Genomic DNA, 12,672 nt, shown 5'->3' with positions numbered 1-12,672 from the left:
AATCCTGTCTGATTAGTGCGTGTAATGCTAAAAAATGTTACATGAAATCTTCTCAGAAATCATTTAATATAATATGACAGACATTTTATACAACATTTATATCATCGGTCTCTAAGCCGCTGCTTCCCCTGATGACGAGTGATCTGTTTTCACCAAGCTGCTTGGTAATTGCCCCGTAGCCCTTTCCAGCTTTGTGGAGGTCCACAATTTTGTCTCTGGTGTCTTTTGACAGCTCTTTGGTCTTGCCCATGGTAGTAGTTGGAGTCTGACTGTCTGTGGGGTGGACTGGTGTCTTTAAAGAGCTCAGACAGGTGCTACTAGTTTAGATTAATAAGTGGAGTAGAGGTGGACTTTTTAAAGGCAGTAACAGGTCTTTGAGAGCCAGAATTCTTGCTGATTGCCAGGTGTTCAAATACTTATGTGCAGCAGTGCAATACAAATAAATTCTTTAAAAATCATACAATGTGATTTCCTGATTTTCTTTTTTAATGCTGTCTCTCACAGTGGGAATGCACCTACAATATGAATTTCAGACCCCTCCATGATTTCTAAGTGGGAGAACTTGCAAAATTCCAGAGTGTTCAAATACTTATGTTCCTCACTGTATCTTGCCACTTGGCAGCCATCCGGGCAATTATTTTTGTATATTTAAATGCTGTTCCTGCAGGCTGTCATAATAAATTGATTTTGAAAGATTTCTTTTTTTTTCATAGTCATGGTCCGGATGTGGTCCTCATAGGGTGTCCTCTGGATATCGTAATGGAACATTCATAAAAAGAAATACTTAAAATTATATATTTTAAAATGCTATTTCTGGAATTATAGCTGTCATAACAAGGATTTATGAAGGATTTCTTTATTTTTCATAGTAACATGGTGGTCCTAAGGACCACAAAAAAGGGACGTGTTGCAGACAGCCTGACGACATCCTCTGGCTGTCCCTTGTTTGCTGGGAATCCACTTTCGGGTATGCCTCCCTTGTATTCTCATTTGATGATGTATGTCAGTGTTACTCAAAGTGTGGTCCACGGACCACTAGTGGTCCATGAAGTGATATCATCTCTAAAAAAAAATACCTAACCTAACATTGACTGAAGGGTAAAGCGAATTTATTCTCGGAACAAAAATGTATACATTTTATTTAAAAAAATGTATAAAAATAAATGTAGGCTAAAAATAAATCTGAATTGGCAGTGCCTAAATTGTTGCCTATCAACCCCGCCAATTTCGTCTCCTAAACAACATCCGCTGTCAGGTCAGTAGGCTAAGTGAAAAGAAGCAAAAAGCAGTAAAAGCATTGAACTTTAACTAAAAAAAATACACAGATAGTATGAAACAAGGATGGATAGATGGCTGAAGACGGGATCAGTTAAAAGAAAGGCAAATGATAAAGATACCGACGTGCATAGAAAGGAGTCGGGAGCTAGCGAGGAGTCCCACTCACAACACTGCTCGCAACAAGAGGTAGACCTAGCTCCACCAAAAAAAATTCAACATGCTGGGAAATCATCTACAAAAGTTAAAAGGAAATACCATGATAAATACTTAAAATTCAGATTTTTTTGGACTGGAGATTCCGAGGATCCGAATCCACACGGTGTCCTGTGCTACGATATCTTGGCCAACAAGGCAATGAAACCAGCTAAACTTAAGCGGCACTTAGACACAAAGCACAAAGATTACATTAGCAAACCCTTGGCATTTTTGAGAGGAAATGCGAGGAACTAAAGTTTCACATGCAAAAGGACGCCGCCCAGTACTTTGTCCCTGGAGTAAATGCAAAGGCTACAGAAGCCTCCTTCAAGGTCTCTCAATTGATCGCAAAAACTGGAAAACCTTACACAATAGGCGAGACTTTAGTTAAACCGTCTGCGAAAATAATGGCAAACAATATTTCGAACAGGAAACTTTAAATAAAATTGAAAAAGAAAAAAAAAACATTCCAAACCATTGGTTAACCATCGTTAGATGTTTTGTACAATAAAAGGTTCAAAACATTTATGCTTTTTTTTTTTCCTTTTTTTTTTTTTTGGCGTGGGTCGGGGGTGGTTGGATGTGGTCCCTGATTTTTTTTTTTTTGAGAAAGTGGTCCTTGGTCTGAAAGTTTGAGTAACACTGATGTATGTGAGGATATGCAGATCTATACTGAAATATTCCAGAAAGCGGGTTCCAGTTTAAACAGGGCTTGTCCTTTTAGGTGCTTAATTGCGCGTGCACGCCATCACGCGCCTAAAACGGTGAAGAGCTGCACAAAGAAATGCGCGCCTATCAATAAAAAAGAATTAAATTGTACATGCCTCATAATTTGTCACGTGACCACTCGACGCTCCACGGAATTATTCATGACAACAATGGCGTCGAAAAAAAGCATGGATAGCAAGGGTCATCCGTGTCAGAATGCAACATTTTTGGGGAGGGGAGGGATGGTTGTTGTTAAATAATTAATTCATAACGAATTAATTAATTTTAGCCTACCGTTTCCACTACCTGACCCGCATGGTCTTTGTTTTACCCATAACCAAACCATAAATAAATAAAGATGTTACACACAAATTACCACCTGTCAATCACTTTTTCCGCGGGACTCTGGCATGAATAGGCGTTGACAAACTTGGTTCGTAAAAAAGGTGCAAATTCACCTTTCTGGCAATACTTTGGCTTTAGACCGAATGAAACAGGACAGCCACGAGATACGTCTGAAGTGGTGTGTAGGATTTGCGGTCAAGTTATCCGCGCAAAAGATTCGTTATGGTAAAACCATGAAAAAGGCATATTTGGTGTTTGTTTAATCTAATTTAATTAATTAAAATTATTTTGGGTTTTTTTCTGCTGTTTCTGTATGCCTCATTTATTAATGTAAACGAACTAGTTCGTGTAATTCGTTTGGAGTTCACTGTAATTTGTATTGTGATTGCTATAACAACTTCCTTATTATTATTTCCTCATAATAATAATAATAATAATAAAATAAGTAAAGATGCGGAAATTGAAAGCATGCATTTAATTTGGCTATATAGTGTGATTATGTGTGTGTTTTTCGTGAGCTGGTTGCTGCTGCGGCGGGGGTGGGGCGGAGGATCGTGATGTCGGTTCAGCATCGTGATGTCTATCGGCCATCGGCAATGGACGATGGCATCGTCTATCGACCCAACCCTATTGTCCAACTTTTAATATTGAGCTATCCCCACTCCTAGTCCTAGTCCAACAGCAATATCCTTGGCTACTGTCATTACTCACCCTGTGGTCTAGTTGCAGATTCTATCCTGGAAGGCAACCTACTCAAGCACTTAAGAGATGACATCTTCATAACTAGTTAGTATTAGCTGTATACATGTTAAGGATTGGCTGCTGCTGGGATCGACTGCTGATGTGTTCTTCATCCAAGAATGAAATTTTCAGAGAAGACACTGGATAACAAATGCAATTTCAGTGGAGAAACAGAATTTGGCTCATACAAATTATTGGATGCCATCTCTAAGTTTTGGCCCATATAATCTTAATATTATGGTGCTCTTCCCCTCTGAGCCTTCTGCAGCAAGTGTTATGCAAATTGAGGACAATCTCCAAAGTATTGATGCAAAAAAGACTGAATTCTGAATTGCAAATTTTATTCACCAATAAAAAGTGATTCACTTTAAATGGGTTTCTACAAAATATGTTAAAGCATTAAAACTAGGACAAAATTCTCAACTAACACTAGGACTACAAAAAACAGAAATATGTACAAATACAAGTACATTTTGACCCATTGCACCAAAGTCCAACCACATTTTAGGCGCACAAAAAAGGTAAAATTGTGCACCTAGCACTTTTTAGGTGCAGAAATTTGTGTGCGCCTGCATTTTTCAAAGGACAAGCCCTGCCTTAACTCCAAAACCCTGGTAAAGTTAGCCTTATATGCAGGTTTCCGACTGTAATATCTTTCAGTGTTTAGAAAAAAAATTCAGTTTTTGTACAGTATGTGTGGACTTCGCATTCAATAGCCCAGCTGACTTGCTTAGTCATTGGCAGTGAATGGACACAATGTGATTATGAATGAATATGTATACAACACATATTCAAGTTACATGGTGTCCATTGTCCCCCATAGTTTAATGCTTTGAGCACACTTTACAGGACATGTCTGTATTATTTGGGTTTAATGCTTTGAGCACACTTTACAGGACATGTCTGTATTATTTGGGTTTATCCATGCCATCATGTTGCAGCAAATAGTGGGCAAATGTAGTGAGACTGCAAAACTATTTCAAAAAATATTTTCCCAACCAGACCTCTTAGGGGCTCCGTAGCAGTACCATCTAGACAAAAATCCCACAAATCAATAGGTAAGAAGTCACAAATGTAATGTGATCCACAAATAGACAGTATGTGATCCACAAATGTGCAAACCATGGTAAAACTGTCTACTTTAGTGGATATGATGACATAACACAAAAAATACATATTTGCACATAGTTAAATATTTGTGGATCATGTCTTCTGTGGGTTACAACTAATATAGTCCATTAAAAACTTCCACACAAGTGCCACATCCCATGTGGTGGTGTCTAACCTGGCAAAACAGATGACAAATGATGGAAGAAAATGTTGCTGTAAACATTTTGCGACACCATGAAATAGAGCTGGGCGATATGGCAAAAAAAATGATCACTATAATTTTTCCTGTATTGACCGATATCGATAATTTTCAATATTATAGTTTCACAATTCTGTTCCATGTAATAATCAAAATAATAATAACAATCCTATCCTGACAAATAGAATGAATACATTAAAATAAACAATATTAGTAAAGAGATTTATTTTCCAACAATTTTACCATTTACATACAAAATTCCCTTAAATCAATAACCTTTTATAATTTTATGTATCCAAAGAAACACATACCATAGCTCAAATGAACAAAACCATATAATAATGTAACAATGTGCAAAACAGTATATATTACATAGATGTTAAAGGGCAAACATAAAATAAAGCAGGACAGAACTGACTGCAACAAGTATCTGCCTCTATTCTTGGTCTCTTAAACTTTTTTTTAAAGTTCTGAGGTAGAAAAGTGTCTAAACCAAACAAAACACTTATAGTTTATTTGGCATTTTTTTAAATATCTAAATACTCAACTTTAAAATGTAACAAGTTTTGAATTTTTCAAGTAATCAGAATGTTAGGACATGTAGTACCTCATATTAAAGAAAGTAAACTGTGTGTAGTTTAACAATGCAAGTATATTAATATACAATATAATATACAAATGTAAAACCAGGGCTGTGGAGTCGGAGTCGAGGAGTCGGAGACAATTTTGGGTACCTGGAGTCGGAGTCGGCAAAAAGTTAACCGACTCCGACTCCTACTAAATTTAAACGGGAATTAAAAAAGTAAGTTGAAATGTCCCAATTCACAAACAGTCATAATGAACTACTTCTCTGCTGTAAGAATAAAGCCCAATGCATGCAGTGCATAATGTTACCACAAAACGAACATGTCAAGTAACCATGAAGCATGCTTTTCATTGACTGTATGCGTCACTATATGGGATGTAATGCACAGGTAAGGTGCGGCACTGCTTTCCATTGTGTCGTGTTCCACTGTTACAGGGAACTGTGAACCTAGCCTAAAGCCCCCCATACATTTACAGATGCACTGCCGATTTTTCGGGCCGTTCAACGAGTCATCACACGTCAAACGGCTGAAAAATCATCTGGTGTGTTCTCAGCTCCGTCGGCTCCCCTTCGCTATGCGCTAGTGAAGGGAGCCGAAGGAGCCGAGAACACAGATCTCCCTACCTGTCTCCAGCAGAGGCTCGTTCTGCTGTTCAGCTGGCCGGTGAATGACACAATGCACTAAACTTCCGGCTGGCTGACAGAGGAGACAGCCACTGCAGCAGACAGAGGCATCACATTACTTTGGATGGGGGCGGTGGTCGAGATTTTCGGCAAGCTGGATCTGCCCGTCCATGTGGACACCCGTAATCTGCGGCCACCAATCAATTGCCGCGATTGTACACGCACATCGGTCAGTGGCAAAATCCTTGTTTTCATTGTTTGTCTATAATCTGGCATTATAGTAGAGTGTTGGCTTCCTAGCCAGTAGTTCTGTGGTGAAATGACATGTATGTTGCCTTCCTTTCCTTCAATGGATGTAGAAAATACATTAGCATAGTATATACATACAGAGGAGTCGGAGTCGGGGAGTCGGAGTCGGAAGATTTAGAAACTGAGGAGTCGGAGTCGGAGCATTTATCTACCGACTCCACAGCCCTGGCTGGAGGGGAGAAAAAAGTACAGTGGTACCTCAAAACTCGAACTCGAATCTATTCAGAACTCCGGATCGAATCCTAAAAAGTTCTAGTTCTGATCGAATTTTCCCCAAAATAAATAATGGAAAACCAATTAATTGGTTCCCGGCCCCAAAAAATTACACCTACATATGTTTTTTTCTAGCATCTAAACACAAAATGAACCGGACAAAACAAGAAAAGCATATACTGTACTAAACACATCTAAGCACATTTATCAAAACAGTAATTTGTAAAGTAAGAAAATAAATGTATCCAAACAATGCGTCCTTCCCCGATCGTCCGCTCCTTCCATGTGCCACATCCCCTCGTTAACCCCGTGTGGAATCCCCATGTGATCAGCTGTTTCTGGTTGTTGTCTATAAGTAGACATTTGAGTTCGAGAACTGATGTACCACTGTGTGTTTAATTATGTTATTAACAAAACTAATCATTTTAACTTACCAATTGCTAAGTGCAGTCGATGCCCTAAACACTGAAGTCGAGTCCAGTTTTTTAACAACACTGCCTTGACAATGTTTGGTCCATTGTCTGTAGTAATACAGACCTGGCAGTCCCCAGGATGACAGAGCGTCTTCGAGCGCTATAGCGATAGTTTCTGCTGTATGTTCCTCTGGGAAATACAGTTTGCAAACATTTGCTCTGTAAATTCCATTCTGTGTCTATGAAATGAACAGTAAGACTTATGTACGGCTCCGATGCATGACTTGATCACAAGTCTGCTGTACTGGCTAAGTGTCTTGCGTCTTTTAGCGCAGCTTCTAACTTCACCCGACATTGCGCTTCCAGAAATCTAGAAAAATATAGAGAAAAATATTTTCGGCCAGGCATTTGAAACCTCGGGTTGACTACTTTTAAAAAGTTTCCTAAAGCCTTATTTTTCTGGCATCATATCTTTCGCCAAGAAGTAAGTATGTAAGTAACTGCGCTCGCAGTGTCCCGATGCCCTTTTGATTTTTTACTATATGGAGTCATTGACTGTTGTTTAGGAATAGCTTCAGTACTGGAGGACTTGCAAGCCACATCACCCGAGGGTACTTTTTGGCAATCACTATACTCGATTGGGTGGTATTTCTGAAGGTGGTGAAACAGATTTGTTGTATTACCAGACTTTGTTGGAACCTGTTGACGGCATCTTTTGCAAACTGGGTTTACCTGTGTTTTGTCCGTTCGAAGATAACCGAACCAATTCCATACTTTCATTGACTTGTGCCATTTTTTCGGTATTATCTCCTCCTGTGCATTTAACACATTCTTCTTCACTTCACTCACTGGTGCAACCATGTCGCCCAACATCTTTTTTCTAAAACACACCCACATTGTTAATGTTTACAACGTTGCTTCTTCAAGGGAGGATGGGCAAAATTACAACGTCTTCGCTGTTATGCTGGTGTTCAGTAAACCTAACGTGCTGCTCAATAGACGATGGGCCATCAAGTTGTCTGTCTCAGCGCATTCTCTAAAACTGATCAAACAAGTTTGCTCTAGTTTTATAGTCTGTGTATCATTGTCCTCTTTTTTTATCGATAAAAAATCAAGATCGTGTTATCGCCCAGCACTACCATGAAATAAACGAAAGAGCATAATATGAAACAATATACAGTATACCGGGTGACAAAATAAAAACATCTATAATCATATTGCACAGCCCTAGTTTGGTTCTCTGAACTCGTGTGTAAGCGTTAGACAATTGCAAGATATTTAAGATATTTATCTGTTGATGACCCAGACTTTAAGGGGAATAGTCCATGTTGGTTATCGGTTTTTCCCCCATAAACTGAATATGTTGCATTTTTAAAGTCTGATGGGTCCTCAGGCATCCCATGTGGCATGTTCCATAATGACTTATCCAGACTCAAACCACAGTGTTGCTCTTTAAGGCAGGAGGATGAGGAGGGTGCACTTGGCTGGTCAGTGCTTTTGGGTCTGTGTTGGTCTGGTGCTGCCCTCCACGTGACGGTAATTACGAAAGGTTTGCTTGCTCTTTCTTCACCTCCTCCTGCCTGTGCTCTCAGGATGTTTTCTCTGCTGTGAGCTTAGTGGGCTCGAGGTCACGGGTGGAGTTTTGTGGGGGTGGTGGCAATGGGGGGCAGCTCCTCCCATGTGTCCTGAGTCAAAATTACAATAAATTTGCATGTTCTATGCGGGCACTTTGCACCATAGTTTAAGAGGTTAGTTACCTTATTGGCAGACAAAAGTAGGTTATGTCTACATGTGATATGTGTGTTAACATATAGAGTAAGCAAGCCTTTTTTTTTTTTTTTGGCCCCTCAAGTAGGGCTGGGCAATATGACCTCTAATCAATATCACAATTAATTTAATATTTTATCTCAATTATAATTAATGAAAGATGATTTTTTTTTTTTTTTGCACTCCTATTTCACCTACAATGCTTGTACTATAAATATGCTATTAAAGCTGGGATATTTTTCCCAGTGAAAGACTATACCTTTATGATTTTAAAATAATTGCAGGAAACACAGAGATGAACCATTTAGGGTTATTTATCGAATATTTAGAACAACTGAAATCAAAGGCCAAATCGCTTGAAATGAAAACATCTTATGAAAAAGGTTATATTACTTGCGAACAAAATTACTGTGGAAACCGTTCATAGTTGATCAATTCAGTCTGGGTGAAACCTGATCACTATAAGCGGATTATCATTATAACTGTTTTTTTCTTTTTCTTTACGTCTCAAGCTGATTATCATCCAGTTGACATTTGTGTATTTTACATGCATGCTAATAAAACGGACAACTTCACTATTTACTGAATTTTATTGACTCAAAATACAGTACAACTGTTTCAAGCACCTTTCAAAGTACAGTACTGCAGAAATTAATAGCATTACAACTAAATATGCTTCAACTCATTTTATTATGATACTTCGAGGATTTTAATGTTTTATGTACAAAGTGCACAAATTACTGAAGTCTATAATTCAAATATGCTGTAATACAGTACTGTACATTAAATGTAGCTTAATGTTTTGCTACTGCATCTCAGCTCATTTTTGCCAGTTAATCATAAACATTTTATTTTAGTTTATATTCGTAAGCGAGAGAAAATGACTTTTTCCCATCATGTTTTTTGTGCATGCAGCATTAGTTCAGGTAGCTAGCCAGAACCAGATGGGTTACCGCAAGTCAAAGTAGGCAAGTAAAAAGAATTACCGCAGTTTCCCCCCCCCCCCCCCCCATATGTAATCCATTTTTAAAAAGACCCAAAATGAACACTGTAAGTGGACTACTTTATTACTACAAGTGAATTATTTGAACTTTATTCAGGAATGATTCTGTTCCAAGCCTTTTGATCCATAGGTGTGGTTGATCACTATAACCATGATCACTATAAGCGGTTTCCACTGTTTTAAATATTGCTAGAGTTCTCAGTGTTTACATTTGACCTTTTTCGAACAGCCCACCAGCTCTAACACCAGCACAAAATCTGTTCCCTATTGCTCCATCCCCTTATCCCCAGACACTCATCTTTATTTGGTTGCTGGTAGTTCAGTGAGAGGAAGGTGGCCGTTCCAGACAGAACAGTGTCATTAATAATAAAATTATTTTTTCCCATTAATGCTGCCATTATTGAGCTTTGGTGACTTCTTTCCAGTGCTGAGTAGCCCACCCCGCACTCCTGCACCATGAGCTGGACCTTCCTGACACGCCTGCTGGATGAGATCTCCAAGCATTCTACCTTCGTGGGCAAGATCTGGCTGACAGTGCTGATCATCTTCCGCATTGTGCTGACTGTGGTAGGGGGCGAGTCCATCTACCACGATGAGCAGAGCAAGTTCAGCTGCAACACTGCGCAGCCAGGCTGCGAGAATGTCTGCTACGATGCCTTTGCGCCTCTGTCGCACGTGCGTTTCTGGACCTTCCAGGTGATCCTCATCACCGCCCCCAGCATCATGTACCTGGGATTCGCCATGCACAAGATCGCCCGCATGGATGATGTCGACTACAGACCACGGCATCGGCGCAGGGCAGCACTGATCCACCGGGATGCCACCGAGGACGATGGTGAGGAGGACCCCATGATTACTGTAGAGAAGGAGCCTGAGAAGAAGGTGAAGAAGGGCAGGGTGCCTGAGAAGCGGCATGATGGGCGGCGGAGGATCAAGCGGGACGGGCTTATGAAGGTCTATGTGCTGCAGCTGCTGTCCCGCGTCACCTTTGAGGTAGGCTTCCTGGTGGGCCAGTATGTACTGTACGGCTTTGAGGTGCCTGCCTCTTACATGTGCAGCCGTGGGCCTTGCCCCCACACCGTGGACTGCTTCATCTCCAGGCCCACAGAAAAGACCATCTTTCTGCTGGTCATGTATGGCGTCAGCCTGCTCTGCCTGCTGCTAACCGTGCTGGAGATCCTGCACCTGCTCGTGAGCAGTGTCTGTGACTGCTTACAGCACAAGCGCCCCATAGTGGCTGCCCACCGGTCCACACCATGCTTTCGGGCTGCCTCTGCACCACCAGAGTACCTGATGGCCCTGAAGAAGGGCTGTATTCGGAAACCACACATTCTGCAGGACTCAGGTCACGAGTCTCTGAGCTACGAGGCGCCATCCCATGAGCTGGAGCGCCTGCGCCGCCACCTGAAGCTAGCTCAGCAGCACCTGGACCTGGCCTACCAGCACCAAGAGGCAAGCCCATCTCGCAGCAGCAGCCCTGAGTCCAACGGCACTGCTGCTGAGCAGAACCGCCTCAACTTTGCGCAGGAGAAGAGGCGGGGGCCCTGTGACAAAGGTGGGTCTGCGAGTAGCTGTGCCAGGTGTTGACGGTGATGAGAATGCCTGTGGCTGGTTTGTCACAGATCGCCTTGCTTCTTCCACCAGGTATCAGAGCATAGACATCCTGTCCCCTGGCCCAACCAGAGTCTGTTCTGTCACCTGCCTCACTGGGGAAGCTGTCCTGGGATGAGCTACTGGAAGTGTTTGTCTGTCAGTATGTCTGTGGTGACCTGCCCTGCCCTGCAGGGAACAAGAGGCTCATGGGCTTAATGGTCAACATCTCAATGCCTATTGAGAGCCTGCCCCCTAGTGGTCTTCTACTTGCACAGTGTGCACAGGCTGTATTCTGCTCCACAATGTGGCTCATTTTCTAAGAATAAAAGGGTGAACCTCAGCACCTATCACTCATACTGTGAAGCATTTCTTTTGGTATCTTCTATGGTGGGACCAGAAGGACAGACTTGCCTCTTTTCTGTTAGAGTAATGGTTTCCATGGGAATGCACCTGGTGTAGCTGTGAGATGAGGTCTTCACAGAAGGGAACTTGGGGCTTTGAGCAGAAACAAGGGTGCTCAATCTGGTCACTTTTGCAAGAATTGGACAGCAGTCACTCCCAAATGGGAAGTGGTGTGACCAGGGGCGGATTAAGGTGTACAGAGGCCCCTAGGCTACAGTAGTCTGTGGGGCCCCCAACCCCGCCCCCCTCCACGCCAATGGGGGCCCCCGTGCAGGCTGGCACACGTGGGGCCCCTAGGCTTAAGCCATATCTAGCCTGTGCGTTAATCCGCCCCTGGGTGTGACCACTGTGTCCCTGGAAGAAGCTTGAATGTTGCTCAGCACTGCCCCCTTGTGGGTGACTGCGACTTCTTTGACTCTTCTTTTTTTTTTCTCGTTTCTCTTTATGCTAGAAGGTTTGTGGGACTGTGGATCAGAAATTAGAATCTTTTTCATAAACTGACCCTTTCGTTAGAGACTCAAGGAGCCAATTTTGTTCATGTTCACTGCTGGCTGATCTGGTCCAGCCACTTGTAGGGATGAAAGGGCTTCTATGCAAGTTCCTGAACACTAACTACTGAGTTACGGACAGAGTATTGTAATGTCTGCCTGTCCTGATATGTACATTGCTGTACTCTATATGTCCCTGTTTACGTTCTGATTTCACTGACAGTTTTTGGCACTGAACAGTGGTGGTTATTTGAAGAGGGCAGCAGCTTGTCAGAACTCTCATCTTTAAGACCCAGAAAGAGCCCCCCTGCAGGACATCATAGGCATTCCTTGCGTTTGACATTTCATGCCATGCCTTTCAAACCAGTATTTTGGACATTTCATGGCCGAATGGGAAAGTTTTGTATGCATTTTGTACCAGTGATATTTGTTAATGTTTCTTATGGAAAATAAAGTTTTGTTTTTTTTCCCCAAGTGCGTTCTGCAGTATTCATTCATTTATTCATTCTTCCATTTATGAATGTTCATGTAAAGCTGGATATTTTTCTGCCAACATCAGTATCATCGCTCTTCATCTTTAATTTATGGAAGATTATAAGCACAAAAATTCAAATGGAAATTAATTTTGCAATTCAATATTCAATCAAAGCATGCATTTGTCATTTCCATATTTAATCTGAGCATTTAATTTGAAAGTA

General features: G+C 41.4%; 1 protein-coding gene across 5 annotated transcripts in view; it reads left to right on the top strand.

Moving 5' to 3' along the window:
• The window catches only part of LOC111842910 (gap junction gamma-1 protein-like), a 33,535-nt gene extending 21,087 nt beyond the window's left edge, over positions 1 to 12,448 (top strand). For 2 of the 5 annotated variants that reach the window (XM_023810013.2, XM_072717039.1), the window contains 2 exons: positions 9,917 to 11,046; positions 11,136 to 12,448. In XM_023810013.2, coding sequence (XP_023665781.1) covers positions 9,948 to 11,046; positions 11,136 to 11,149 — 1,113 coding nt within the window. In that variant the 5' untranslated portion in view covers positions 9,917 to 9,947 and the 3' untranslated portion in view covers positions 11,150 to 12,448. Of the gene's footprint in view, positions 1 to 869; positions 968 to 5,796; positions 6,016 to 9,916; positions 11,047 to 11,135 lie in introns of all 5 variants that reach the window. The other 3 variants (XM_023810015.2, XM_023810014.2, XM_023810016.2) reach the window with 3 other exon arrangements.
• Positions 12,449 to 12,672: the final 224 nt, after the last annotated feature.

Source organism: Paramormyrops kingsleyae, chromosome 1 (genome assembly GCF_048594095.1).
Source record: "Paramormyrops kingsleyae isolate MSU_618 chromosome 1, PKINGS_0.4, whole genome shotgun sequence".
NCBI lineage: Eukaryota > Metazoa > Chordata > Actinopteri > Osteoglossiformes > Mormyridae > Paramormyrops > Paramormyrops kingsleyae.
This window is presented reverse-complemented; position numbering and strand designations above follow the sequence as displayed.